General features: G+C 55.2%; 1 protein-coding gene across 1 annotated transcript; it reads right to left on the reverse strand.

Moving 5' to 3' along the window:
• Positions 1-1,269: 1,269 nt before the first annotated feature.
• Positions 1,270-27,560, reverse strand: LOC144675555 (equilibrative nucleobase transporter 1-like). The gene is made up of 11 exons (XM_078536228.1): positions 27,505-27,560; positions 25,813-25,859; positions 22,139-22,215; positions 20,360-20,452; positions 18,566-18,705; positions 17,098-17,303; positions 13,543-13,701; positions 7,830-7,949; positions 6,488-6,680; positions 1,577-1,700; positions 1,270-1,428 (listed from the first exon to the last, which is right to left on the reverse strand). The coding sequence occupies exons 1-11, from the start codon at positions 27,558-27,560 to the stop codon at positions 1,270-1,272; spliced, it is 1,374 nt and encodes a 457-aa protein (XP_078392354.1).

Consider the following 27,560-nt stretch of genomic DNA (forward strand, 5'->3'; position numbering starts at 1 on the left):
GTGCACAGTTCTGGTCTCCATATCACACTGGGAGTTACTGTGCACAGTTCCAGTCTCCGTATCACACTGGCTGTTATTGTCCACATTTCTGGTCTCTGTATCACACGGGGAGTCACTGTGCGCAGTTCTGGTCTCCATATCACACTGGGAGTTACTGTGCACAGTTCCGGTCTCCGTATCATACTGGGAGTTACTGTGCACAGTTCCGGTCTCCGTATCATACTGGGAGTTACTGTGCACAGTTCCGGTGTCCGTGAGATGGAGGTGAGGGGGAGGGCAGAAACAAGGGCATGGAGCAGATGGGTCAAATGGACACTTTCGTACTTAATAATACAGGGCCCTGGATGTATTGAGTTGGACATATTGTGAGCTGTGTCTCCTCTGCAGGAATTCGCACTCACTGCACATTGGGTACAGGGTCCTTTAAAAGGGAAACGGATTCAAGCCAAGCACCGATGTTTCTGTGGGTCCCACGGTGATACACTTAAACGGGAAGTCAACACAAGCCAGCCTGATGCACCATCGCACAGCGTTAATGATCTCTGGCAGTCTTAAAAGGGGAATGCTTTAAATGGCAAGTGATTGTTGGGGCCCTGATCAGGCCATTTCATCGGGGGACTGTTCAGGAAGCGAGAGGAAAGGAGGAGGAGGAGGGGAAGGGGAGAAAGAGAGCGGGAAGGAGTGATGAGGGGGTGGTGGAGAGGACAGGGAGAGAGTGTGGCAGGGGAGCAGGAGAGAGAGGGAAGGCGAGAGAGAGAGAGAGAGGGGTAGAGGAGGAGAGAGAGGGGGATAAGGGGGGAGGAGAGAGAGGGGAGGCAAGGGGAGGAGAGAGAGGGGGATAAGGGGGGAGGAGAGAGAGGGGAGGCAAGGGGAGGAGAGAGAAGGGGATAAGGGGGGAGGAGAGGGGGGCAAGGGGAGGAGAGAGAGGGGGGCAAGGGGAGGAGAGAGAGGTGGATATGGGAGTTGGGAGGAGGAGGAGAGGGAAGGGTTGAAGGAGAAAGGAATGAGAGACAGGAAGACAAGATTTGCACTGGGTGACCCTCGTGTTTAAAACAAGAGGAACAAAGCGTCAACGTGCTTTCGAAGAATTAACACTGTTTGGTCACCTCTCCTTGGCCTCACCTTTGGGCCCCAGACGCCCCCGAGCAGGACAAAGTCGCTAATTCCCTCGGGACCAGCGATTGGTCAGCTTGCTCTGAACCCAACATTTCCCCACCGCCTGCCCCACCCCCCGGCCAGTATCCACCTCCCCAAAAACAAGGATCGGGCTCAGATATCCGATTCGTTTGGTCGATTGTCCTTCTCTCCCAGGGCTGGCACTTCTACTTGAGGGGCTTTCCCTTGCCCGGCTTCCTGTCGGCAGTGGAGGTAGACGTTGAGGGGATGGATGTAGGTCAGGGCGACCAGGATGACAAATCCAATGTTCATCTACGGGGGAGGGAGAGAGAGAGAGAGAGAGAGTGTGAGAGTGAGAGAGCAAGAGCAAAAGAGAGAGTTGGTATTCAGGGAATGGGGGGAATCTCCAATCTTTCGAGGGGGCCTGGTTGGGAGACACAGGTAGTGTGCTGATACTCACATACATTGGGTCATCTTGCAAGGGTCCCTTGACCAGAGCAAAGCAGGCGTATTGCAGCAGAGAGATTATTGCGGAGAGACACATCATCATACCGTAGATTTTCCCAAAGTGGCAGGAGGGGTACCTGGAGACAACAAGGGGAGAGAGGAGCGGAGTCAAGAGTGTTTCTGCCCCACACAAGGCTCCCCCATCTCACCCCCATCAACTTACCCCCCACCCCCGTTCCTTTGTCCCGCTTATTTTTTATCCAGCTTCCCCTTAAAGACATCGACACCAGTCACCTCGAACACTCCCGGTGGGAGCGAGTCCCACATTCTCCCCCACCCCACCATCTTCCGGGCATCAAAGAGGTTTCTCCTGAATTCCCCACTGGATTTATTCGGGACTGTGCTTCCGCCACTCACTCTGGGGGTGGTGGGGGGGGGTGGGGAAGAGTTCCAAACGCTCACGGTCCTCATGAAAACAAAGTGTCTCCTCAGCTCCTTATTTTTTTTAAACTGTGTGTCTCCCCCCCCCACCCCACCTCGTTCCAGTCCCTCCCACAAGAGGAAACATCCTCTCAGCGTCCATCCGGTCAAGTGCCCCTCAGGATCTTAACACGTTTCAACCAGATCACCTCTCATTCTTCTAAACTCCAGGGAGACAGGCCCAGCCTGTCCAACCTTTCATCATAAGGCGACCCTTTCGCTCCAGGAGTCAGGCGAGTGAACCTTCTCTGAACCGCTTCTAACGCATTTATATCCTTTCTCAATGCAGGAGACCCAAAACTAGTTACAGAGTGCTCCAGATGTGGTCTCACCAACGTCCTGCACAACTGCAGAAAAACTTCCCCACTTTTTTAAACTCCATCCCCCTCGCAATAAATGCCAACTCTCCCATTTACCTTCCTGATCACTTGCTGCATCTGCAACACTAACGTTTTGTCATTCATGGACCAGGACACCCAGATCCCTCTGTACTGCAGAGTTCTGCAACCTCTCTCCATTTCAATGATATCCCTTTTATCTACTTCTCCAGCCAAAATGGACACGTACGCATTTTCCCAGCTGATACTCCATCGGCCAAATTTCTGCTCACTCGCTTAACCTGTCTCTATCCTTTGCGGCCTCCTGTGTCATCGGCAAGTCACTGGTATAAATTGTAAATAGCTGAGGCCCCCAGCACTTATCCCTGTGGCCCTGCACATTTTCCCAACCCGAAAATGACCGATTTGATGCCTGCTCTCTGTCCCTGGCAGCTAACTAACCCTCTATCCGTGCCAATGCGTTATCCCCTACACCATGAGCTCTTATTCTGCGCAGTCATCTTTGACGTGCCAGACGCCATCTGGAAATCTAACCACCACCACCACATCCACAGGTTCCCCTTTATCCAAGTTGCTTGCTACTTCCTCAAAGAACTCCCAACAAATCGGTCAAACACGATTTCCCTTCCGCAAAACCCTGTTGATTCTGCTGGATTGCACGGAGGTTTTCTCTGTGCCCCTCTATAACCTCCTCAGCAATAAATTTCAGCGATTTCCCCCTTTGGCAGATGTGAAGCTAACTGGCCTGTGGTTTCCTGCTTTCTGTCTGCTTCCTTTCTTGAATAGAGGAGTCACGTTCGCTATTTTCCAATCTGATGGGGCCTTGTCAGAACCTAGGGAGTTTTGGAAAATTATAACCGATGCGTCAGCTATCTCAGCAGCCACTGCGTTTACAACTCTACGATGGAGTCCATCAAGGACCTGCGGACTTGTCAGCTTTTAATTCAGACAATTTTCTGCAGTATCCTTTCCCTGGTAGTTCCTCCCGCCGGTTCACCTCCCGATTCAGGTGTTTTACTTGTATTCTCTACAGTGAAGACAGGTGCAAAATATCTGTTCAGTTCATTCGCCATTTCCTTACTTTCCATTATTAATTCCCCATTCTCACTCTCCAGAGGATGATGCTCAGTTTACTTGCTCTTTTCCTTTTTAAATATCTGTAGAAACTCTTGCTATCTGCTTTTGTGTTTCTAGCGAGCTCTCTCCTGTGCCCTAAGTTAATGTTTAGCGATTCTTTAGAAAGAGAGCAGGGGCACAGAGAAGGGGCCATGCGGGTGGGGAGAGAGAGCAAGAAGAGAGAGAGAGAGAGAGAGAGAGAGAGAAGGGCTGCTCACCAGTGAGAGAGGGGAAGGGGGGAGAGAGGCCACGCGGGTGGGGGGAGAGAGAGAGAGAGAGAGAGAGAGAGGGGGAGGGAGGGAGAGAGGGAGGGAGAGAGGGAGGGAGAGAGGGAGGGAGGGAGGGAGGGAGGGAGGGAAAGGGGAGAGAGAGAGAGAGAGAGAGAGAGAGAGAGAGAGGGAGGGAGAGAGAGAGAGGGAGAGGGGGGAGGGGGAGAGAGGCCATGCGGGTGGGGGGAGAGAGAGAAAGAGAGAGGGAGAGAGAAGGGCTGCTCACCAGCGAGAGAGGGGAAGGGGGAGAGAGGCCACGCGGGTGGGGGGAGCGGGAGAGAGAGAGAGAGGGGGAGGGAGGGAGGGAGGGAGGGAGAGAGAGAGAGAGAGAGGGAGAGAGCGAGAGAGAGAGGTGGGGAGGGGGAGAGAGACATAGAGGGAGAAAGAGAGAGAGAGGGAGGGAGGGAGAGAGAGAAAAAGAGAGAAGCCACGCGAGCAAAGAGAGGTGGACGGTGGGGGGGGGCAGAGAGAGGGGGGGACGGGGGGGCAGAGAGAGGGGGGGACTGGGGGAGGGAGAGTGGGGGACAGGGGGGAGAGAGAGGGGGGGATGGGGGGGAGAGAGATAGGGGGGCAGGGTAGGTCGAGAGGGAGGGGCGGGGTAGAGGGGGGTGTGGGGTAGAGAGGAGGCGGGTGTGGGGTAGGAGGAGGCGGGTATGGGGTAGAGAGGGAGGGGTGGGGTAGAGAGGGGGGTGTGGGGTAGAGAGGGGGGCGAGTGTGGGGTAGAGAGGGGGCGGGTGTGGGGTAGAGAGGGGGCGAGTGTAGGGTAGAGAGGGGGCGGGTGTGGGGTAGAGAGGGGGCGGGTGTGGGGTAGAGAGGGGGCGGGTGTGGGGTAGAGAGGGGGCGGGTGTGGGGTAGAGAGGGGGCGGGTGTGGGGTAGAGAGGGGGCGGGTGTGGGGTAGAGAGGGGGCGGGTGTGGGGTAGAGAGGGAGTGGGTGTGGGGTAGAGAGGGGGCGGGTGTGGGGTAGAGAGGGGGCGGGTGTGGGGTAGAGAGGGGGCGGGTGTGGGGTAGAGAGGGCGGGTGTGGGGTAGAGAGGGGGCGAGTGTTGGGTAGAGAGGGGGCGAGTGTGGGGTAGAGAGGGGGCGAGTGTGGGGTAGAGAGGGGGCGAGTGTGGGGTAGAGAGGGGGCGGGTGTGGGGTAGAGAGGGGGCGGGTGTGGGGTAGAGAGGAGGCGGGTGTGGGGTAGAGAGGGCGGGTGTGGGGTAGAGAGGGGGCGAGTGTGGGGTAGAGAGGGGGTGAGTGTTGGGTAGAGAGGGGGCGAGTGTTGGGTAGAGAGGGGGCGGGGTGGGGTAGAGAGGGGGCGGGGGTGGGGTAGAGAGGGAGGGGTGGGGTAGAGAGGGGGCGGGTGTGGGGTAGAGAGGGGGCGGGTGTGGGGTAGAGAGGGAGCGGGTGTGGGGTAGAGAGGGGGCGGGTGTGGGGTAGAGAGGGGGCGGGTGTGGGGTAGAGAGGGCGGGTGTGGGGTAGAGAGGGGGCGAGTGTTGGGTAGAGAGGGGGCGAGTGTGGGGTAGAGAGGGGGCGAGTGTGGGGTAGAAAGGGGGCGAGTGTGGGGTAGAGAGGGGGCGAGTGTGGGATAGAGAGGGGGCGAGTGTGGGGTAGAGAGGGGGCGGGTGTGGGGTAGAGAGGGGGCGGGTGTGGGGTAGAGAGGAGGCGGGTGTGGGGTAGAGAGGGCGGGTGTGGGGTAGAGAGGGGGCGAGAGTGGGGTAGAGAGGGGGCGAGTGTTGGGTAGAGAGGGGGCGAGTGTTGGGTAGAGAGGGGGCGGGGGTGGGGTAGAGAGGGGGCGGGGGTGGGGTAGAGAGGGAGGGGTGGGGTAGAGAGGGGGCCGTTGTGGGGTAGAGAGGGGGCGGGTGTGGGGTAGAGAGGGGGCGGGTGTGGGGTAGAGAGGGGGCGGGTGTGGGGTAGAGAGGGGGCGGGTGTGGGGTAGAGAGGAGGCGGGTGTGGGGTAGAGAGGGGGCGGGTGTGGGGTAGAGAGGGGGCGGGTGTGGGGTAGAGAGGAGGCGGGTGTGGGGTAGAGAGGGGGCGGGTGTGGGGTAGAGAGGGGGCGGGTGTGGGGTAGAGAGGAGGCGGGTGTGGGGTAGAGAGGGGGCGGGTTTGGGGTAGAGAGGGGGCGGGTGTGGGGTAGAGAGGAGGCGGGTGTGGGGTAGAGAGGGGGCGGGTGTGGGGTAGAGAGGGAGGGGTGGGGTAGAGAGGGGGCGGGTGTGGGGTAGAGAGGGGGTGGGTGTGGGGTAGAGAGGGGGCGGGTGTGGGGTAGAGAGGGGGTGGGTGTGGGGTAGAGAGGAGGCGGGTGTGGGGTAGAGAGGAGGCGGGTGTGGGGTAGAGAGGGGGCGGGTGTGGAGTAGAGAGGGAGGGGTGGGGTAGAGAGGGTGCGGGTGTGGGGTAGAGAGGGAGGGGTGGGGTAGTGAGGGGGCGGGTGTGGGGTAGAGAGGGGGCGGGTGTGGGGTAGAGAGGGGGCAGGTGTGGGGTAGAGAGGAGGCGGGTGTGGGGTAGAGAGGGGACGGGGTGGGGTCATGTGGGCAGAGTGAGGGGGTTGCGTCGGCCGAGAGGATTAAACACTGGGTCCCGCCTACGTCCGGCGGCCAAACCGGTCAACCCAGCTCCGCCAGTCCACCCGCCTGAGATATCAACTCCAGAGCTGCAATTCGGCCTGGGGTCGGCACACCCATCGTGTCGGCCGAGCAGGATCCCTCCCTCACCCACCTCCCTCCCTCACCCAACGGACGCACTCACGCGATGGTGGTGAAGGCGGCGTGTCCTCCGAACAGGAAGGAGCGGTTGACCACTTGCAGGACGAAGGTGAGGTACTGGACCGGCAGCAGAGGGATGGCGGCACAGATGGAGAACAGGATGCACTGCGTGACGGTGATGGTGAGGGACAGGATCGCCGACTTCATGTCCGCCAGCCGGTGTGAGGCGGCCGAACCTGTGGGAGAAACCAGAGAGAGAAAGAGAGAGAGAGAGAGAGAGAGGTGGGAGCTCGGGAGGGAGCACTCCAGCTGGGAAATCGCGCATCAAGGCGGAACACCTTTGGTCTGTCCGCGAGCGTGACCCAGACCTCCCTGTCGCTTGCCATTTCAACACCCCCCACCCTGCTCTCTTGCCCACATGTCTGTCCTTGGCCTGCTGCATTGTTCCAGTGAAGCTCAACGCAAACTGGAGGAACAGCACCTCATCTTCCGACTAGGCACTTTACAGCCTTCCGGACTGAATATTGAGTTCAACAATTTTAGATCATGAACTTTCTCCTCCATCCCCACCCCCTTTCCGTTTCTTCCCCCCTTTCCCCAATAATTTATCTTTTATTTTTTAACAACTATATTTTTTTCTTTTCCCTCCTATTTTTAAATTTATTTTGATCTATTGATTCATCTCCACCTTTTAGCCCATTTCAATCCTTTCCCCCCGCTAGGGCCATCTGCCACTAGCTTGCTTCCCTTAATGTCCCCAGTAGCACCTCCTTGAGATCATATCACCACCGTCAACACCCTTTTGTCCTTTTGCCTGTGACATCTTTGGCAGTCTCCTCTTGGCCTCCACCTATCGAGCTCTCCTGTCCCACCCCCCCTTCTATCAGCTTGTATTTCATCTCATTGCTCTTTGTGTCTTTGTTCTGATGACAAATACATGAATAGGGTGGGAACAGAGGGATAGGGACCCTGGAAGTGCAAAATGTTTCAGTTGACGGGCAATATGAGCGGCGCAGGCTTGGAGGGCCGAAGGGCCTGTTCCTGTGCTGTACTTTTCTTTGTTCTTAAGGGTAAAGATCTGTTTCCCCCACTGTGGCTGGAGAATCGAGAACTTGGCGGGGAGGGGGGCGAGGGTCACAGTCTCACGACGCGGGGTCGGCCATTTTGGCATGAAACGAGGAGAAGTTTCTTCACCGAGAGGGTTGTGGATCTTTGGAACTCTCCATCCCCAGGGAGGGGCGGGTGCTCCCGTCGTGCAGCGTAGGCGAGACCGAGAGCGAGAGATTTTTGGACGCTCCGGGAATGCTGGGTTAGGGCAAGCGTTCACAGCTGAACCCCCACCGAGGACAGGAGGTAGGGGCTCGGTGTAGACAAGTACCGCTTACCTGAGGCCAGGTCTGGCGAGCTGGCTCTGTGTTTGTGCCGGTCCATGATCAGTCCATTCCAGGGAGCACAGAAAACGCCAAAAAACTGCGTGAAGGCAAAGGCGTTCGTATACTTGCTGACTGAGGGAGAGAAAAGAGAGAGAGGCAGGGAGAGAGGGAGGAAGGGAGAGAGAGAAATGGACAGAGAGAGTGAGAGAGAGAGAGAGAAATGGACAGAGAGAGAAAAATTGACAGAGAGAGAGAGAGAGAGAAAGAGAAATGGACAGAGAGAAATAGAGGTGGACAGGGAGAAAGAGAGAGATGGACAGGGAGAGAGCGAGGGTAGGATGCAGAGAGAGGGAAAGGGAGAAATGGAGAGAAAAGCAGCAAGACAGGTAAGGGGGGGGAGCGAGAGGGGCAGAGGGAGAGAGCGAGAGAGGCAGGGGGAGAGAGCGAGAGAGGCAGAGGGAGAGAGCAAGAGAGGCAGGGGGAGAGAGCAAGAGAGGCAGGGGGAGAGAGCGAGAGAGGCAGGGGGAGAGAGCGAGAGAGGCGGGGGGAGAGAGCGAGAGAGGCAGGGGGAGAGAGCGAGAGAGGCAGGGGGAGAGAGCGAGAGAGGCAGGGGGAGAGAGCGAGAAAGGCAGGGGGAGAGAGCGAGAGAGGCAGGGGGAGAGAGCGAGAGAGGCAGGGGGAGAGAGCGAGAGAGGCAGGGGGAGAGAGCGAGAGAGGCAGGGGGAGAGCGAGAGGGGCAGGGGGAGAGAGCGAGAGAGGCGGGGGGAGAGAGCGAGAGAGGCGGGGGGAGAGAGCGAGAGAGGCGGGGAGAGAGAGCGAGAGAGGCAGGGGGAGAGCGATAGAGGCGGGGGGAGAGAGCGAGAGAGGCGGGGGGAGAGAGCAAGAGAGGCGGGGGGAGAGAGCAAGAGAGGCGGGGGGAGAGAGCGAGAGAGGCGGGGGGAGAGAGCGAGAGAGGCGGTGGGAGAGAGCGAGAGAGGCAGTGGGAGAGAGCGAGAGAAGCAGGGGGAGAGAGCGAGAGAGGTGGGGGGAGAGCGAGAGAGGCAGGGGGAGAGAGCGAGAGAGGCAGGGGGAGAGCGAGAGGGGCAGAGGGAGAGAGCGAGAGAGGCAGGGGGAGAGAGCGAGAGAGGCAGGGGGAGAGAGCGAGAGAGGCAGGGGGGAGAGCGAGAGAGGCAGGGGGAGAGCGCAAGAGAGGCAGGGGGAGAGAGCGAGAGAGGCGGGGGGAGAGAGCGAGAGAGGCAGGGGGAGAGAGCGAGAGAGGCAGAGGGAGAGAGCGAGAGAGGCAGGGGGAGAGAGCGAGAGAGGCAGGGGGAGAGAGCGAGAGAGGCAGGAGGAGAGAGCGAGAGAGGCGGGGGAGAGAGAGAGAGAGGCGGGGGAGAGAGAGAGAGAGGCGGGGGGAGAGCGAGAGAGGCAGGGGGAGAGAGCGAGAGAGGCAGGGGGAGAGAGCGAGAGAGGCAGGGGGAGAGAGCGAGAGAGGCGGGGGAGAGAGAGAGAGAGGCAGGGGAGAGAGAGAGAGAGGCGGGGGAGGGAGAGAGAGAGGCAGGGGAGAGAGAGAGAGAGGCAGGGGAGAGAGAGAGAGAGGCGGGGGAGAGAGAGAGAGAGGCAGGGGAGAGAGAGAGAGAGGCAGGGGGAGAGAGCGAGAGAGGCAGGGGGAGAGAGCGAGAGAGGCAGGGGGAGAGAGCGAGAGAGGCGGGGGGAGAGAGCGAGAGGGGCAGGGGGAGAGAGCGAGAGGGGCAGGGGGAGAGAGGCAGGGGGAGAGAGCGAGAGAGGCGGGGGTGTCAGAGAGAGACGGGGGGAGAGAGAGAGAGAGAGAGAGAGTGGGGAAGGGATGGGGTGAAGCGTTAGACTCAAATAATATTTTGTTCACTTACTCTGTGACTTTTCCCTGAAGCAAGTCCCACGCAACACGATCACAGCACATGGAGGTTTGAATGTCCGAGCCCTGCATTGTTCCCTAGACAGACACGTAGACGGACGGACAGATCATCCTGCAGGCAGACAGAGAGAGAGAGACACGCACTCTGGGCCATGCCAACTCTTCCAGACCCAGTGATCTGAGCCCGCCACGCTGCCCTCACTCCACGCTCAGCTGAGAGGGTCCGATTCAGTACAGGCCGGACATAGAGCCTGGAACTTTCCTGCTCTGTGTCTCTGTGTGAGAGAGGGAGCGACAGCGGGGGAGAGGGAGAGAGAGAGTGAGTGAGAGAGAGAGAGAGAAAGGGGCAGGGGACCCAGCTCCTGACAGGACAACCCTGTTGGGCCCTCGACATCTCCGCACCCTGAGGTGTGACCGTGCAGAACTACAACAGCTCATATTTAGTGCGTTTAATGTAATGAAAGCCAAAGTATTTCGCCAGCAATGTTATACAACAAAATTTAACACTGAGCCGTATAAGGAGATACTAGGACAGGTTTGGTCTCCTTACCTAAGAAAGGATGTACTTGCCATAGAGGGAGTACAGTGAAGGTTCACCAGACTGATTCCTGGGATGGCAGGATTGTCGTGTGAGGAGAGACGGGGCTGACTAGGCCCTGTATTCACTGGAGTTTAGAAGAATTAGAGGGAATCTCATTGAAACCTATAAAATTCTGGCAGGGATGGACAGACCGGACGCGGGGATGGACAGACCGGACACAGGGATGGACAGTCTGGACGCAGGGATGGACAGTCTGGACGCAGGGATGGACAGACCGGACGCAGGGATGGACAGACCGGACGCAGGGATGGACAGACCGGACGCAGGGATGGACAGACCGGACGCAGGGATGAGGTTCCCTCTGGCTGGGGTGGGGGGTGGGGTCTAGAACAAGGGGTCACAGTCTGAGGATACAGGGTAGACCATTGAGGACTGAGATGAGGAGAAACCGCTTCACTCAGAGGGTGGTGAACCTGTGGAATTCTCCACCACAGAGGCTGTGGAGGCCAAGAGACTGAATGTACTTAAGAAGGAAATAGATAGATTTCTGGACTCTAAAGGTGTGAACGGGTAGGGGGGGAGAGCGGGAGTACGGCGTTGAGATAGAGGATCAGCCATGATCGTATTGAATGGCGGAGCAGGCTCGAAGGCCGAATGGCCTACTCCTGCTTCTAGTTTCTATGTTTCTATGGCCAAAAGCACGGTTAAAGAGGGAGGTTTTAAGGAGCATCTTAAATGAGGGGAGAGCGAGAGACAGTGAGTGAAAGAAACAGGAAGGTTTAGCGAGGGAATTCCAGAGCTCAGGGCCCCCAGGCAGCTGAAGGCACGGCCGCCGATGGTGGAGCGATTAAAATCGGGGGATGGTCAAGAGGCCGGAATTGGAGGAGCGCAGAGATCTCGGAGGGTCGTAGGAGGGTTACAGAGATAGGGAGGGTCGTGGGGGCTGGAGGAGGTTACAGAGATAGGTAGGGTTGTAGGGACTGGAGGAGGTTACAGAGATAGGGAGGGTAGTAGGGGCTGGAGGAGGTTACAGAGATAGGGAGGGGTGTAGGGGCTGGAGGAGGTTACAGAGATAGGGAGGGTTGTAGGGACTGGAGGTGGTTACAGAGATAGGGAGGGGTGTAGGGGCTGGAGGACGTTACAGAGATAGGGAGGATTGTCGGGGCTGGAGGAGGTTACAGAGATAGGGAGGGTTGTCAGGGCTGGAGGAGGTTACAGAGATAGGGAGGGGTGTAGGGGACTGGAGGAGGTTACAGGGATAGGGAGGGTTGTAGGGCTGGAGGAAGTTACAGAGCTAGGGAGGGTTGTAGGGGCTGGAGGAGGTTACAGAGATAGGGAGGGTTGTAGGGCTGGAGGAGGTTACAGAGCTAGGGAGGGTTGTAGGGGCTGGAGGAGGTTACAGAGATAGGGAGGGTTGTTGGGGGCTGGAGGAGGTTACAGGGATAGGGAGGGTTGAGGCCATGGAGCGATTTGAAAAGAAGGACAAGGATTTTAAAATCAGGACATTTCTTAAGCGGGGCCAGTGTGGGTGAGCGAGCACAGGGGACGATGGGTGGAAGGGACTTGGTGACCAGCTGGGACACGGGGCAGCGGAGTTTCTGACGAACTGGAGTGTTTGGGATATAGGATGTGGGAGAGCAGCCGGGAGAGCTTCAGAACAGTTGAGTACGAAGCTAAGACAGGCCTGGGTGAGGGTTTCAGCAGCGGATGAACTGAGGCAGGGGGACAGAGTCGGGCGGTGTTACAGGGATGGAAATAGCGGTGTGTGTGTGATTGGAAGCTCACCTCGGTCCAATTCAGCCTCGGTGAGCTGCTGGAGGGCCGGAGTCAGCCCAGGGATCTAAATATCGCTCGCCAGCCTCTCCCTCTAGCTCTGCAGTTCTGACGAAGAGTCATACGGACTCGAAACATTAACTGCGTTCCTCTCCACCGATGCTGTCAGACCTGCTGAGTTTTTCCAGCTATGTTTGTTTCTGTCTCCCTCCAGCTCTCCTCCCTCACCTCCCGTTTCACTCCCCTTCTCAGCACCCTTTCCCGTGCAATCCGCCCACCAGTCTCTATTTCCCTCCTCCCCCTTTCTTCTCTCTCCTTACTGGAATTTTGCCCTGTATTAGAGGGAGTTGGAGTTGAAAAATAGGGAAGTCTTGTTACAACTGTACAGGTGAGTCCACACTTGTAGAGTACTGTGTACAGTTTTGGTCCCCATATATATATATATAAGGAAGGATGGACTGGCATTGGAGGCTGTTCAAAAAGAGATTGATTCGGCTGATTCCTGGGATGAAGGGGTTGATTTACAAGAACAGGTTAGGCCTTTATTCATTAGAGTTTAGAAGAATGAGGGGTGATCTTATTGAAACCTACAAGGCTCTGAGGGGGCTTGACAGGGTAAACGTTGAGAGGATGCTTCCATGATGGGGGGGATTCTCGAGCTAGGGGACATAGTTACAGAATAAGGGGACACTCGTTTAAAACTGAGATAAGACCCATAAGACATAGGAGCAGAAATTAGGCCATTCGGCCCATCGAGTCTGCTCCGCCATTCAATCATGGCTGATAAGTTTCTCAACCCCCATTCTCCCGCCTTCTCCCCGTAACCTTTGATCCCCTTACCAATCAATCAGAACCTATCTATCTCGGTCTTCAATACACTCAATGACCTGGCCTCCACAGCCCTTCTGTGGCAATGAATTCCATAGATTCACCACTCTCTCTGGCTAAAGAAGTTTCTCCTCATCTCTGTTCTAAAAGGTCTTCCCTTGACTCTGAGGCTGTGCCCCTCGGGTCCTAGTCTCTCCTACTCATGGAAACATCTTCCCCACGTCCCACTCTATCCAGGCCTTTCAGTATTCTGTAAGTTTCAATCAGATCCCCCCCTTTCATCCTTCAAAACTCCATCGAGTATAGACCCAGAGTCCTCAAACGTTCCTCACATGTTAAGCCTTTCATTCCTGGGATCGTTCTCGTGAGATATGAAAGAATTTCTTCTCCCGGAGGGTAGCGAATGTCTGGAATTCTCTACCCCGGAGAGTTGTGGTGGCTTAGATCACCGAGAGTATTTAAAGAGGAGGTAGGTAGATTTTTGAAATATCGGTGGGGGGTTGAGGGCTATGAGGAGCTGACACAAAAGAGTTGAGGCCTGGGGCAGATCAGCCATGATCTTATTGAATGGCGGGGCAGGCTTGAGGGGCCGAATGGCCTACTCCTGCTCCTATTTCTCATGTTCCCTTCTCTGCGTCGTCCCCACTCTCTCTCTCTCTCTCTCTCACTCACCTCTTCCCCCGCCCCTATAACCAGGGACTCCCCCTTACCTACTCTGGTGTCACCTCTGGCCAGCAATTCGAGCATGGGGTTCAGGGTGCCGATGAACAGGTAGTGTCGGAGCTGCATGACCGACAGCCAGAGAAGGTGGGAGAGGAAGATCTTGGAGAGAAGGCAGCTCTTGAAGGATGGGATCTCTTCCTTGGAGTCTGCAGTGGGAGGGGGAAGGAGAAACGCAAAGTTAAATGGAGCCAGAGTTGACCCAGAGAGAGAAAAAAATATATATCGTGGTACCTCACAGAATCGTTCTGGCCCAGTGTGTCCTTACCGGCTCTCCGAATGAGCACCGTGACCTAGTGCCATCGCCCTGCCTTTACCACCCCCGTACCCCTGTACGTTGTCTCTATTCAAATAATCTCCCGACACCCTCTCGAATGCCTCGATCGAACCCGTCTCCGCTCCACTTCCAGGCCCCGACCACTCGCTGTGTGAAAATGTTTCTTCTCACGTTGCGTTTGCTGCCTTTTGCAAATCACTTTTAAATCTGCGCCCCGTCATTCTCGATCCTTTTCAAAAGTGGGAACATTTTCTCCCTGTTCTACTCTGTCCCAGCACCCCCTCGTGATTTCGAACACCTCCATCAAATTCTCCTCTCAGCCTTCCCCTCTCCGAGGAGAACAGTCCCGACCCTCCTCAATCTTCATGGCTGAAGTTTCTCATCCCTGGGACCATTCTTGTAAACCTCTTCTGCCCTCTCTCCAATGTGTTCACATCCTTCCCATAGTGTGGCACCCAGAACTGTGCACGATACTCCAGCTGAGGTCTAACTATTCTCTCCAACGTGTTCACATCCTTCCTAAAGTGTGGCGCCCAGAACTGTACACAATACTCCAGCTGAGGTCTAACTATTCTCTCCAATGTGTTCACATCCTTCCTAAAGGCGCTCAGAACTGTGCACAATACTCCAGCTGAGGTCTGACTTGTCTCTGATATAAATTCAGCATAACCTCCCTGCTCTTGTACCCTACGCCCCTATTAATAAAGCCCAGGATACTGTATGCTTTATTAACTGCTCTCTCCACCTGTCCTGCCACCTTCAATGATCTATGCACATGTCCCTCTGCTCCTGAACCCCCTTAAGAATTGTACCCCTTATTTTTTATTGTCTCTCCATGTTCTTCCTACCAAAATGCATCACCCTGCACTTCTCCGCATCTGCCACCACTTGGACATACCCACTGAACAACCTCACCCATGGCGGTCTAGGGGAAATGCTCACCCCTTCCCAGCCTCCCTTTGGAGCAGGGACCAGAGGCCATTCGGCCCTTCTTGCCCGAGCTAGCTCCAGCCAAGCAGTCTCACTTTGCCCCTTGCTTTCCCCGCAGCCCTGCAATTTTCCTTTCCCCTCTAATTCCCCCTTCTGAGCGTCCCTATTGAACCTGCTTCCACCGCCCTTTCAGGCAGCGTCTTCCAGGTCACAACAACTCGCTGTGTGAAAAAAAAAACAACAATTTCTCCTCATTTCCTCCCCCCCTCACCGACTCTGGTTCTTGTGCTGATTAAATTCAATCTGTGTCCCTCTGGTTACCGATCCTCCACATCCCCCACTGAAAACAGTTTGAGTATTGCTGAAAAAAAAAGAGACGTTACTGTCAAATCTTTTCATCTTGCACGCATTAGGACAGACACAAGAGTGCCAAATTTCAAAGGAACAACAATTTGTACTGCATGAGGGAACAGGGTGCGATTGGTTGGCAGGTGGGCTCTGATTGGTCGAGGCATCGCCATGGAGAATGCACCGGGAACAGCTATCCCCTAAGCTTTTGCTCAATTGAAAACAGCGCAATGCCTGGACGCGTTCTTTCTGTCTGCAGAGGGCAGGGCCCCGCATATGCATATGTGCAGCTTTGAGCAAGCATGAGCTGCGTGGCTCACTTATCTCAAATAATAATCTCAGATTGGTCGTGAGTGCAATTCCTAGCGCACTCGTGGTTGTTCAATAAGTGCTGTCCAACTGTGGAATACCATTCCGTGTTAGACACTATGATCTGGGTTTTGCGTGCATGGGCTAGTTGAGTAGGGTCAGGACTCTTGGCCGTCGTGCACAGCCGAAGGAACGTGCCTTTTGATGTGGTACGCCAGTCGTTGGGACTTACGGCTTACACACCTGGCATCACATCAGCATTGAAATTCATACACCACATTACTTATTTTGTACGGCGAGCACAACACCTTTTTGGCTCGGTGGCAGTATCCTATTGGTGGTAAGGAAGGTGACGGAGGAGAGGTGGGGGGGGTGGAATTAGAGGGAGGAGGAGAACAGAATCTTTAGGAGGCCATTCGGCCCATCGAGTCGGCACTGGCTCTCTGAAAGAGCATTCCGCCTAGTCCCACTGCTGTGCCGTATCCCCGCAACCTTGCGCATCCTCTCTTTTCAGGTCGCAATCCAATTCCCTTCTGAATACCTCGATCGAACCTGCCTCCACCACCCTGTCAGGAAGTTCGTTCCGGACTCCAACCATCCTCTGGGTGAAACGTTTTTGTTCCCTCAAATCGCGTTTACTCCTTCGGCCGATTATTTTGAAGCTCGGCCCTCTGGTTCTTGGATGGTCTCTCTCTCGAGTGGGAACAGTTTCTCACTATTTACCCTGTCCATACCCCTCAGGATCTTGAATACCTCTATCGAGTCTCCTCTCGGCCGCCTTTTCTCCAAGGAAAACGGACCCAACCTCTCCAATCTATCCTCATAGTTACAGTTCTCCATCCCGGGAATCATACTTGCGAATCTCCTCTGTACTCTCTCCAAATGCCTTCACATCCTTCCACAAGTATGGCACCTAGAACTGGGCACAGTACACCACACGACGCCTAACTAGTGTCTTATACAAGTTCATCGTGACCTCCTTACTCTTGTACTCAATGCCCCTGTTAATAAAGCCTAAGATACTATACGCTTTATTAACTGCTCTCTCAACATGCCCTGCCATCTTCAATGACCTATGTATGTATCGGTGTGATCAGCACGCAGAGACAGAAAGAGGAACACACTGAGTTCTTTTGAGGAGAAGAAGTAAACTCTCTCAAGAAGAGGTCAGAACTGATGCTGAAGTCCCTCTGTTCCTGCACCTCCCTTAGAGTTTCTCCCTTTATTTTACACTGTCTCACCATATTCTTCCTGCCAAAAATGAATCACCTCACACCCCTCTGCACGGAATGTCATCTGCCACTTGTCTGCCCAATCCACCCACATGTCTATGTCCTTTCGAAGTTCCAAGACTATTCCCCCCATCACACTTGACGACTTTTCCAATCTTTGTATCATCTGCACATGCCCTGTGCACCACAGTCTAGCTCATTGATATGATACCAGGAAGAGCAAGGGTCCCAACACTGACCCCCTGGGGAAATCCGATGGAGACCTTCCTCCGAAGGGCTGAAAGACAACCGTTTATTGCGACTCTCTGTTTCATGTCAGTCAGCCAATTTCTTATCCAAGTGCTTACCATCCCTTTTATTCCATGAGCTGGAATCTTGCTCACGGGTCTGCTGTGTGGCACTGTATCCCGTGCTGTGCCAGCGAGATAGTGAGGGGAAGCTATTCTCACCTTCTGGCCTCTTGAACTGGAGAGCCGTGCCATCACTGGGTTCAATCACTTCCTGCCCCTTGGCTGCGTCTCGTTCGGTCTTGCCACTCCCCTCGTCCTTCTCGTTTCCCGTCCCCTCTTCTCCTCCTCCTCGCAAAGGCTCCCGCTGGCTCCGGGTCTCATCCTCAGGAGTGGGTGCCGAGGCGTCAGACTTCCCGCATCTCATCCTGTCCGGAAAAGGGCCAACATTCCCTCGTGAATCGCAAGGTCCAATTGTTACAATAGGGCATAAGCAGCTTCGCGACAAGTTATCAGTCATTTGTTATTATTACGAGATGGACATGTGACACAGATACACTTCCAGAGATTTAAAAATCTACAGCAATCTGTAGGTGAGTTCCCTGATGGTGTGTGGAAACCACCTATATCTCACTTCAGAGTGTCTGTTATTCTATATATAAACCACCCCGAACCCCTCGATTAGATTCCAGTCTGTCACTCACTCCCAGTATCTGTTATTCTACATATAAACCACCCCGAACCCCTCGATTAGATTCCAGTCTGTAACTCACTCCAGGGTATCTGTTATTCTATATATAAACCACCCCAACCCCCCTCAATTAGATTCCAGTCTGTAACTCACTCCCGGGTATCTGTTACTCTATATATAAACCCCCGAACCCCTCGATTAGATTCCAGTCTGTAACTCACTCCCGGGTATCTGTTATTCTATATATAAACCACCCTGAACCCCTCGATTAGATTCCAGTCTGTCACTCACTCCCGGGTATCTGTTACTCTATATATAAACCCCCCCGAACCCCTCGATTAGATTCCAGTCTGTAACTCACTCCAGGGTATCTGTTATTCTATATATAAACCCCACTGAGTCCCTCGATCAGATTCCAGTCTGTAACTCACTCCCGGGTATCTGTTATTCTATATATAAACCCCACCGAACCCCTCGATTAGATTCCAGTCTGTAACTCACTCCCGGTTATCTGTTATTCTATATATAAACCCCCCCGAACCCCTCGATTAGATTCCAGTCTGTAACTCACTCCCGGGTATCTGTTATTCTATATATAAACCCCCCCGACCCCCTCGATTAGATTCCAGTCTGTAACTCACTCCCGGGTATCTGTTATTCTATATATAAACCCCTCCGAACCCCTCGATTAGATTCCAGTCTATAACTCACTCCTGGGTATCTGTTATTCTATATATAAACCCCCCCGAACCCCTCGATTAGATTCCAGTCTGTAACTCACTTCCACATATCTGTTATTCTATATATAAACCACCCGAACCCCTCGATTAGATTCCAGTCTGTAACTCACTCCCGGGTATGTGTTATTCTATATATAAACCACCCGAACCCCTCGATTAGATTCCAGTCTGTAACTCACTCCCGGGTATCTGTTATTCTATATATAAACCCCCCCGAACCCCTCGATTAGATTCCAGTCTGTCACTCACTCCTCCTTACCCGTAGGTGTACCCCTCTGGCACAGGGTATGGAATTTTTCTCCATGGAAGCAGCGCGTAAGTCCGCATGATGTGGATGGAGCTAAGGCAGCTAATGAAAAGGAACATGCTCCTCAGGGACATTCCAGCCTCGTACAACACCTACAGAGAGACAGGCCCGGTAGGGGGGGTGCGGGTTTCAGATAAAACAAGAGGTACATTTCAGCACTGCTTTCCCCTGACCCCCAGCCTGCACCCAGACCCTTCCTCTGTCCTTCTCCATGATGCCTCCCTCAGAGTACTCCCTAACCACGCTTCCATGCACTCCCATTCCCTGCTGCGACTCTCTCCAGCACCTCCTCTGGACCCCAGTCCCTCTCTAAAGCTGTCTTCATCCATATCTCTCTCCTTCCACCCCTTCTGCCACCTCCACACCCTCTCTCTCTCCCTCTCCTGCCACGTCACTCTCTCGTTCACTATCCTCCGCACCCGTCTCTGCTAACCCCACACTGTTTTGCCGCCCCTCTGTCCTCACCCCCTCTCCCACTCCACACCCCCCAGTCTCGCTCTGTCCCAGGCCTCTCTCCATCTCTCCCCACACCCCGAGACACCTCTCCATCTCTCCCCCCCACCCCGAGACACCTCTCCATCTCTCCCCACACCCCGAGACACCTCTCCATCTCTCCCCCCCACCCCGATCCTCCCCTCTCCGTCTCTCCCCACACCCCGATCCTCCCCTCTCCGTCTCTCCCCACACCCCGAGACACCTCTCCGTCTCTCCCCCCACCCCGAGACACCTCTCCATCTCTCCCCCCCACCCCGAGACACCTCTCCATCTCTCCCCACACCCCGAGACACCTCTCCATCTCTCCCCCCCACCCCGATCCTCCCCTCTCCGTCTCTCCCCACACCCCGATCCTCCCCTCTCCGTCTCTCCCCACACCCCGAGACACCTCTCCGTCTCTCCCCCCACCCCGAGACACCTCTCCGTCTCTCCCCCCACCCCGAGACACCCCTCCGTCTCTCCCCCCACCCCGAGACACCCCTCCGTCTCTCCCCCCACCCCGAGACACCTCTCCGTCTCTCCCCCCACCCCGAGACACCTCTCCGTCTCTCCCCCCACCCCGAGACACCTCTCCGTCTCTCCCCCCACCCCGAGACACCTCTCCGTCTCTCCCCCCACCCCGAGACACCTCTCCGTCTCTCCCCCCACCCCGAGACACCTCTCCGTCTCTCCCCCCACCCCGAGACACCTCTCCGTCTCTCCCCACACCCCGAGACACCTCTCCGTCTCTCCCCACACCCCGAGACACCTCTCCGTCTCTCCCCACACCCCGAGACACCTCTCCGTCTCTCCCCCCACCCCGAGACACCTCTCCATCTCTCCCCACACCCCGATCCTCCCCTTTCCATCTCTCCTCACCTCGGGCCTCCCATCTCCATCTCTCCCCCGAGCCCCTTCTCCATCTTTCCCCACGAGCTCCCATCTGCATTCCCCCGAGACCCCCGTTTCCATCCTTCCCCCATCCCCCCCAAGACCCCTTCTCTATCTCTCCCCCGAGCTCCCCCTCTCCATCTCCTCCCCACAGTCTCCTTCTCCATACCTCATCCAGAGACCCCCTCTCGAACTTGCGCCACCCCCAAGTCTCCCTCTCCATCTCTCCCCCCGAGCGCACGCCCCCCACCCCTCTCGAACTTTCCCCCCGAGCCTCCTCTATCCAATTCTCTCCCCGCGCCCCACTCTCCATCGCTCGCCCCCAATCACTGACCCTTGGAGGACTCTCGTGAGTTGGTTTCGTTGCCTGCCTCCTCTCACCTTGACCACCAGGAACACGGCCGATGAGGAATCGAATGCTCCATTGTACAGCGTGATAATCGTGGACCGCCTTTTCCCAAACAAGTTTCCGACCTGAGGGGCCGAGGCAAGAGAAACTGTCAGCGGAGCTCTGAGGCGGGGGCCTGCAAGCACTGGAAGCTACATTCCCAGGCAGCTCCCCCCTCCCCCCCATCGACTGCTGGGCCACAGGCAGCAGGAAAGACCCAGGCTCCAACCTCGGCCTGGTGCCGACAATGCGACCCTCCGACAGTGCGGCACTCCCTCAGCACTGACCCTCCGACAGTGCGGCGCTCCCTCAGTACTGACCCTCCGACAGTGCGGCGCTCCCTCAGTACTGACCCTCCGACAGTGCGGCGCTCCCTCAGTACTGACCCTCCGACAGTGCGGCACTCCCTCAGTACTGACCCTCTGACAGTGAGGCGTTCCCTCAGTACTGACCCTCCAACAGTGCGGCACTCCCTCAGTACTGACCCTCCGACAGTGCGGCGTTCCCTCAGTACTGACCCTCCAACAGTGCGGCACTCCCTCAGTACTGACCCTCCGACAGTGAGGCGTTCCCTCAGTACTGACCCTCCAACAGTGCGGCACTCCCTCAGTACTGACCCTCCGACAGTGCGGCGCTCCCTCAGTACTGACCCTCCGACAGTGCGGCACTCCCTCAGCACTGACCCTCCGACAGTGCGGCGCTCCCTCAGTACTGACCCTCCGACAGTGCGGCTCTCCCTCAGTACTGACCCTCCGACAGTGCGGCGCTCCCTCAGTACTGACCCTCCGACAGTGCGGCGCTCCCTCAGTACTGACCCTCCGACAGTGCGGCGCTCCCTCAGTACTGACCCTCCGACAGTGCGGCACTCCCTCAGTACTGACCCTCCGACAGTGCGGCACTCCCTCAGTACTGACCCTCCGACAGTGCGGCACTCCCTCAGTACTGACCCTCCAACAGTGCGGCACTCCCTCAGCACTGACCCTCCCTCAGTGCAGCGCTCCCTCAGTCCCGACCCTCCGACAGTGCGGCACTCTCTCAGCACTGACCCTCCGACAGTGCGGCACTCCCTCAGTCCCGACCCTCCGACAGTGCGGCACTCCCTCAGTACTGACCCTCCGACAGTGCGGCACTCCCTCAGTACTGACCCTCCGACAGTGCGGCGCTCCCTCAGCACTGACCCTCCGACAGTGCAGCGCTCCCTCAGTACTGACCCTCCGACAGTGCGGCACTCCCTCAGTACTGACCCTCCGACAGTGCGGCACTCCCTCAGTACTGACCCTCCGACAGTGCGGCGCTCACCTCTCATTCTCCCGTGAGTATCAATCTAACTTGCTCAACCTTTCCTCTCAGGCACAAACCTTTCATTCCAGGGATCAGCCTGGTGAACCTCCTGTAAATTGCGTCTCGTGCAATCGTATACTTTCTTATGGAGACCATAGCTGTACATAGTGAAGGATTCTGAAATATTACAATCAATTCTCCAGATAGGGAACCTGAGTTGCTGAAACTTCCTGATTAGGTATCTTCAACATTACTGAATCGCATGTTTTACAGTTACTAAATGCAAAGTGGATGAGATACAAGAGCCTGCATTTGGTTAAGGACTGGACAGATCTAAAAAAAAAAGGGCAATTTGCGCTTTATTGTTTGTGTGCATCAAGCCTACTTGTTGCTTTAATGCTGTCAGCTGACCCCCTGACCCTGATGCTGAAAACTGCAACTGGGCACGTGCGAGAAGTGGGGCACAAATAAACATAGCCATTGGAGATTACCTGCATGTTCGTCAGGAGGAAGAGAATTCCACCCACTGCAAGGAAGCAGATCGCAGGGAACAACAGTATTGCAGTAGCTACGAGAGAGAGAGAGAGAGAGGGAGAGAAGAGAGTGAGTGAGAACAAGAAGCCTTGCATTTATACAGTGCACCACTCCCTCAGCACTGAACCACTGACAGTGCAGAGATGCCTCAGTACTGACCCTCCGACAGTGCAGCGCTCCCTCAATACTGACCCTCCGACAGTGCAGTGATGCCTCAGCACTGACCCTCTGACAGTGCAGCACTCCCTCAATACTGACCCTCTGCCAGTGCAGAGATGCCTCGGTACTGACCCCCCGACAGTGTGGCACTCCCTCAGTACTGACCCTCTGACAGTGCGGCGCTCTCTCAGCACTGACCCTCCGACAGTGCGGCATTCCCTCAGTACTGACCCTCCGACAGTGCGGTACTCCCTCGGTACTGACCCCCCGACAGTGCGGCATTCCCTCAGTACTGACCCTCCGACAGTGCGGTACTCCCTCGGTACTGACCCCCCCGACAGTGCGGCACTCCCTCAGTACTGACCCTCTGACAGTGCGGCGCTCTCTCAGCACTGACCCTCCGACAGTGCGGCATTCCCTCAGTACTGACCCTCCGACAGTGCGGTACTCCCTCAGTACTGACCCTCTGCCAGTGCGGCGCTCCCTCAATACTGACCCTCCGATAGTGCGGCGCTCCCTCAGCACTGACCCTCCGACAGTGCTGCACTCCCTCAGTACTGACCCTCCGACAGTGCGGCACTCCCTCAGCACTGACCCTCTGACAGTGCAGCACTCCCTCAATACTGACCCTCCGACAGTGCGGCGCTCCCTCAGTACTGACCCTCCGACAGTGCAGCACTCCCTCAGCACTGACCCTCCGACAGTGCGGCGCTCCCTCAATACTGACCCTCTGCCAGTGCAGAGATTCCTCGGTACTGAACCCCCGACAGTGCAGCACTCCCTCGGTACTGACCCTCCGACAGTGCGGTGCTCCCTCAGTACTGACCCTCCGACAGTGCGGCACTCCCTCAGCACTGACCCTCTGACAGTGCAGCACTCCCTCAGTACTGACCCTCCGACAGTGCGGCGCTCCCTCAGTACTGAACCCCCGACAGTGCAGCACTCCCTCAGTACTGACCCTCCGACAGTGCGGCGCTCCCTCAGTACTGACCCTCCGACAGTGCGGCGCTCCCTCAATACTGACCCTCTGCCAGTGCAGAGATGCCTTGGTACTGACCCCCCAACAGTGCAGCACTCCCTCAGTACTGACCCTCCGACAGTGCGGTGCTCCCTCAGTACTGACCCTCTGACAGTGCAGCACTCCCTCAGTACTGACCCTCCCACAGTGCAGTGATGCCTTGGTCCTTGAATCTGAAGTGTCAGTTTGGATTATGCAATTCAAGTCTCTTTGAGTTGGGCTAAAATGCAGTACCCTGGAATATTAGTCCAGTTACGTAACCCCTACACTACTGTACCCTGGAATATTAGTCCAGTAACGTAACCCCTACCCTACTGTACCCTGGAATATTAGTCCAGTAACATAACCCCTACACTACTGTACCCTGGGTTATTAGTCCAGTAACATAACCCCTAAACTACTGTACCCTGGATTATTAGTCCAGTAACGTAACCCTTACACTACTGTACCCTGGGTTATTAGTCCAGTAACATAACCCCTAAACTACTGTACCCTGGATTATTAGTCCAGTAACGTAACCCTTACACTACTGTACCCTGGGTTATTAGTCCAGTAACATAACCCCTAAACTACTGTATCCTGGATTATTAGTCCAGTAACATAACCCATACATTACTGTACCCTGGATTATTAGTCCAGTAACGTAACCCCTACACTACTGTACCCTGGATTATTAGTCCAGTAACGTAACCCCTACACTACTGTACCCTGGATTATTAGTCCAGTAACGTATCCCCTACACTACTGTACCCTGGATTATTAGACCTGTAACATAACCCCTACACTACTGTACCCTGGATTATTAGTCCCAGTAACGTAACCCCTACACTACTGTACCCTGGATTATTAGTCCAGTAACATAACCCCTACACTACTGTACCCTGGATTATTAGTCCAGTAACGTAACCCCTACACTACTGTACCCTGGATTATTAGTCCAGTAACGTAACCCCTACACTACTGTACCCTGGATTATTAGTCCAGTAACGTAACCCCTACACTACTGTACCCTGGATTATTAGTCCAGTAACGTAACCCCTACACTACTGTACCCTGCATTATTAGTCCAGTAACATAACCCCTACACTACTGTACCCTGGATTATTAGTCCAGTAACGTAACCCCTACACTACTGTACCCTGGATTATTAGTCCAGTAACATAACCCTACACTACTGTACCCTGGATTATTAGTCCAGTAACATAACCCTACACTACTGTACCCTGGATTATTAGTCCAGTAACATAACCCTACACTGCTGTAGCCAGGGCTACTGAACCATTCTCGTGAATCTTTTCACAGATTCACGAAATCACACAGTGCAGAAGAGGCCTTTCAGCCCATCGAGTCTGCACCGACACGTGAGAAACACCTGACCTACCTACCTAATCCCATTTACCAGCACTTGGCCCATAGCCTTGAATGTTATGACGTGTCAAGTGCTCATCCAGGTACTTTTTAAAGGATGTGAGGCAACCTGCCTCCACCACCCTCCCAGGCAGCGCATTCCAGACCCTCACCACCCTCTGGGTAAAAAAGTTTTTCCTCACATCCCCCCCTAAACCTCCTGCCCCTCACCTTGAACTTGAGTCCCCTCGTGACTGACCCTTCAACAGCTGCTCCCTATCCACCCTGTCCATGCCCCTCATAATCTTGTGCACCTCGATCAGGTCGCCCCTCAGTCTTCTCTGCTCCAACGAAAACAACCCAAGTCTATCCAACCTCTCTTCATAACTTAAATGTTTCATCCCAGGCAACATCCTGGTGAATCTCCTCTGCACCCCCTCCAGTGCCATCACATCCTTCCTATAATGTGGCGACCAGAACTGCACACAGTACTCCAGCTGTGGCCTCACCGAGGTTCTATACAAATTCAACATGACCTCCCTACTTTTGTAATCTATGCCTCGATTGATAAAGGCAAGTGTCCCATATGCCTTTTTCACCACCCCACTAACATGCCCCTCCGCCTTCAGAGATCTATGGACACACAGGCCAAGGTCCCTTTGTTCCTCAGAACTTCCTAGTGTCATGCCGTTCATTGCATACTCCCTTGTCAAATGACTCCTTCTGCACTCTCTCCAATGCCTTCAACGTCCTTGCTAAAGGGCAGTGCCCAGAACTGGCTGAGCAAAGCTCCAGTTGAGGCTGAACCAAGCTCCAGTTGAGGCTGAACCAGCGTTTTTACAGGTTTATCATCATTTCCTTGTTTTTGTGTTCTCTAGGTCCCTATTATACAAAGCCCAGGATCCTGCGTGACTTTTTAGCCACTTCCTCAACCTGTTCTGTCACCATTCGCGACTGGTGCTCAGAGACCACCCCCTGCTGTCTCAGGTCCCCCTCTCCCCTTCATCCCTCAGGGGTTCTCAGACAGGGGGAATTTCTCCCCCCCCCTCCACCACCCCATGCCCTCCCAGTCATGTCCCGCGAGATCTCGGAAGGGCTTGGACTCACCGGCAGTAGAGAAGGCGATCATCAGGGTAGATGAGGTGTACAGGAATCTGGGGCAAGAAACAAAACGATAAATACACACAGCGTGCGTTAAACCAGACCCTTGCTTGCCCATCGCCCCCTCCTCCCTTAACTCCGCTTTCCTGCTTGCCCCCCTCCCCCCCACACCCCTCACCCTCCACCCCCGGGTCAATCAAAAATCGAACTCAGCCTCGAATGTATTCACTGACCCGGCCTCCGCTGCTCTCTAGGGGGGAGAGAATTCCACAGACTGGGCCCAGCATTTATTTCCCCGTCCCTAATTACCCCCTTGATGAGAAGGTGGTGGGTGGTGAGCTGCCTTCTCGAACCGCTGCAGTCCCAAGCGGTGTAGGTACACCCCACGGCGCTGTTAGGGAGGGAGTCCCAGGAAGGAGCGGCCGATATATTTCCAAGTCGGGACGGTGAGTGACTTGGAGGGGAACTTCCGGGTGGTGGTGTTCCAAAATGGTAGAGATGGGTTGGTGGAGTGGGCGGTAAAGTGGCAGCTGGGTTTTAACATAGAGAAATGTGAGGTCATACATTTACGGAGGTCAAACAGTTACAGGGATTACACAATAAATGGGAATATACTAAGAGGGGTAGATGAAGTGAGAGATCTTGGCGCACAAGTACACAGGTCCCTGAAGGCAGCAGTTCAAGTAGACAAGGTTGTAAAGAAGGCATTTGGAATGCTCTCCTTCATTGGCAGAGGTATGGAATATAAAAGTAAGGATATAATGTTGGAATTGTATAAAACACTGGTGAGGCCACAACTGGAGTATTGTGTGCAGCTCTGGTCACCACATTACAGGAAGGACGTAATAGCTCTGGAGAGAGTGCAGAGGAGGTTTACAAGAATGTTGCCAGGGTTAGAAAAGTGTAGCTACGAGGAGAGATTGGATAGGTTGGGGTTATTTTCCTTAGGACAAAGAAGGCTGAGAGGTGACTTGATTGAGGTGTACAAAATGATAAGGGGAATAGATAGAGCGGACAGGGTAAAATTGTTTCCCTTGGTGGAGAATTCTAGAACCAGAGGGCATAGGTTCAAGATAAGTGGCAGAAGGTGTAGGGGTTGGAACATGAGGAAGAACTTTTTTACGCAGAGGGTAGTGAGTGTCTGGAATTCGCTGCCCAAGTTGGTGGTAGAGGCAGAAACTCTAAACTCTTTTAAAAAGAACCTGGATCTTGCACCTTAAGTGCTGTAAGCTGCAGGGCTATGGGCCGGGTGCAGGAAGGTGGGATTAGAAAGGGGCACCTGGGTGTTCTCGGGCTGGCATGGACAAGATGGGCCGAATGGCCTCCTTCTGTGCTGTAACCTTTCTATGGTTCCCATGTGTCTGCTGCCCTTGTCCTTCTGGATGGTAGCGGTCGTGGGTTTGGAAGGTGCTGCCGAAGGAGCCTTGGTGAATTCCTCTGAGAGAGAAAATTCCTCCTCATCTCCGACTTCAAAGGGAGGCCCCTTACTTTGAAACTTTGCCCCCCCTAGATTCCCCCGCAACGAGGGGGAAACATCCTCTCAGCATCCACCCTGTCAAGCCCCCTCAGAGTCTGATATGTTTCAATAAGGTCGCCCCTCATTCTTCGAAACTCCACTGGGTACAGGGCCCCAACCTGCTCAACCTTTCCTCACAAGACAAACCACCCCCCTTCACCCCAGGAATCAGCCCAGTGAACCTTCCTCTGAACGGCCTCCGAGAATCCTTCACCAGGCACCGGGTGAGACCCCCCAT

The sequence above is a fragment of the Cetorhinus maximus genome, unplaced genomic scaffold (assembly GCF_964194155.1).
Source record: "Cetorhinus maximus unplaced genomic scaffold, sCetMax3.hap1.1 HAP1_SCAFFOLD_1004, whole genome shotgun sequence".
Taxonomy (NCBI): Eukaryota; Metazoa; Chordata; class Chondrichthyes; order Lamniformes; family Cetorhinidae; genus Cetorhinus; species Cetorhinus maximus.

What these genes read in the sequence shown, in the direction of transcription:
- LOC144675555 (XM_078536228.1), bottom strand. Translation starts at nt 27,560, where the DNA reads ATGGGGGGTCTCACCCGGTGCCTGGTGAAGGATTCTCGGAGGCCGTTC. An exon ending in TCCTCCTGACGAACATGCAG is followed by an intron (nt 20,453 to 22,138) that starts GTAATCTCCAAT and finishes TCGGCCCCTCAG; the next exon opens with GTCGGAAACTTGTTTGGGAA. An exon ending in CCGTGTTCCTGGTGGTCAAG is followed by an intron (nt 18,706 to 20,359) that starts GTGAGAGGAGGC and finishes GTCTCTCTGTAG; the next exon opens with GTGTTGTACGAGGCTGGAAT.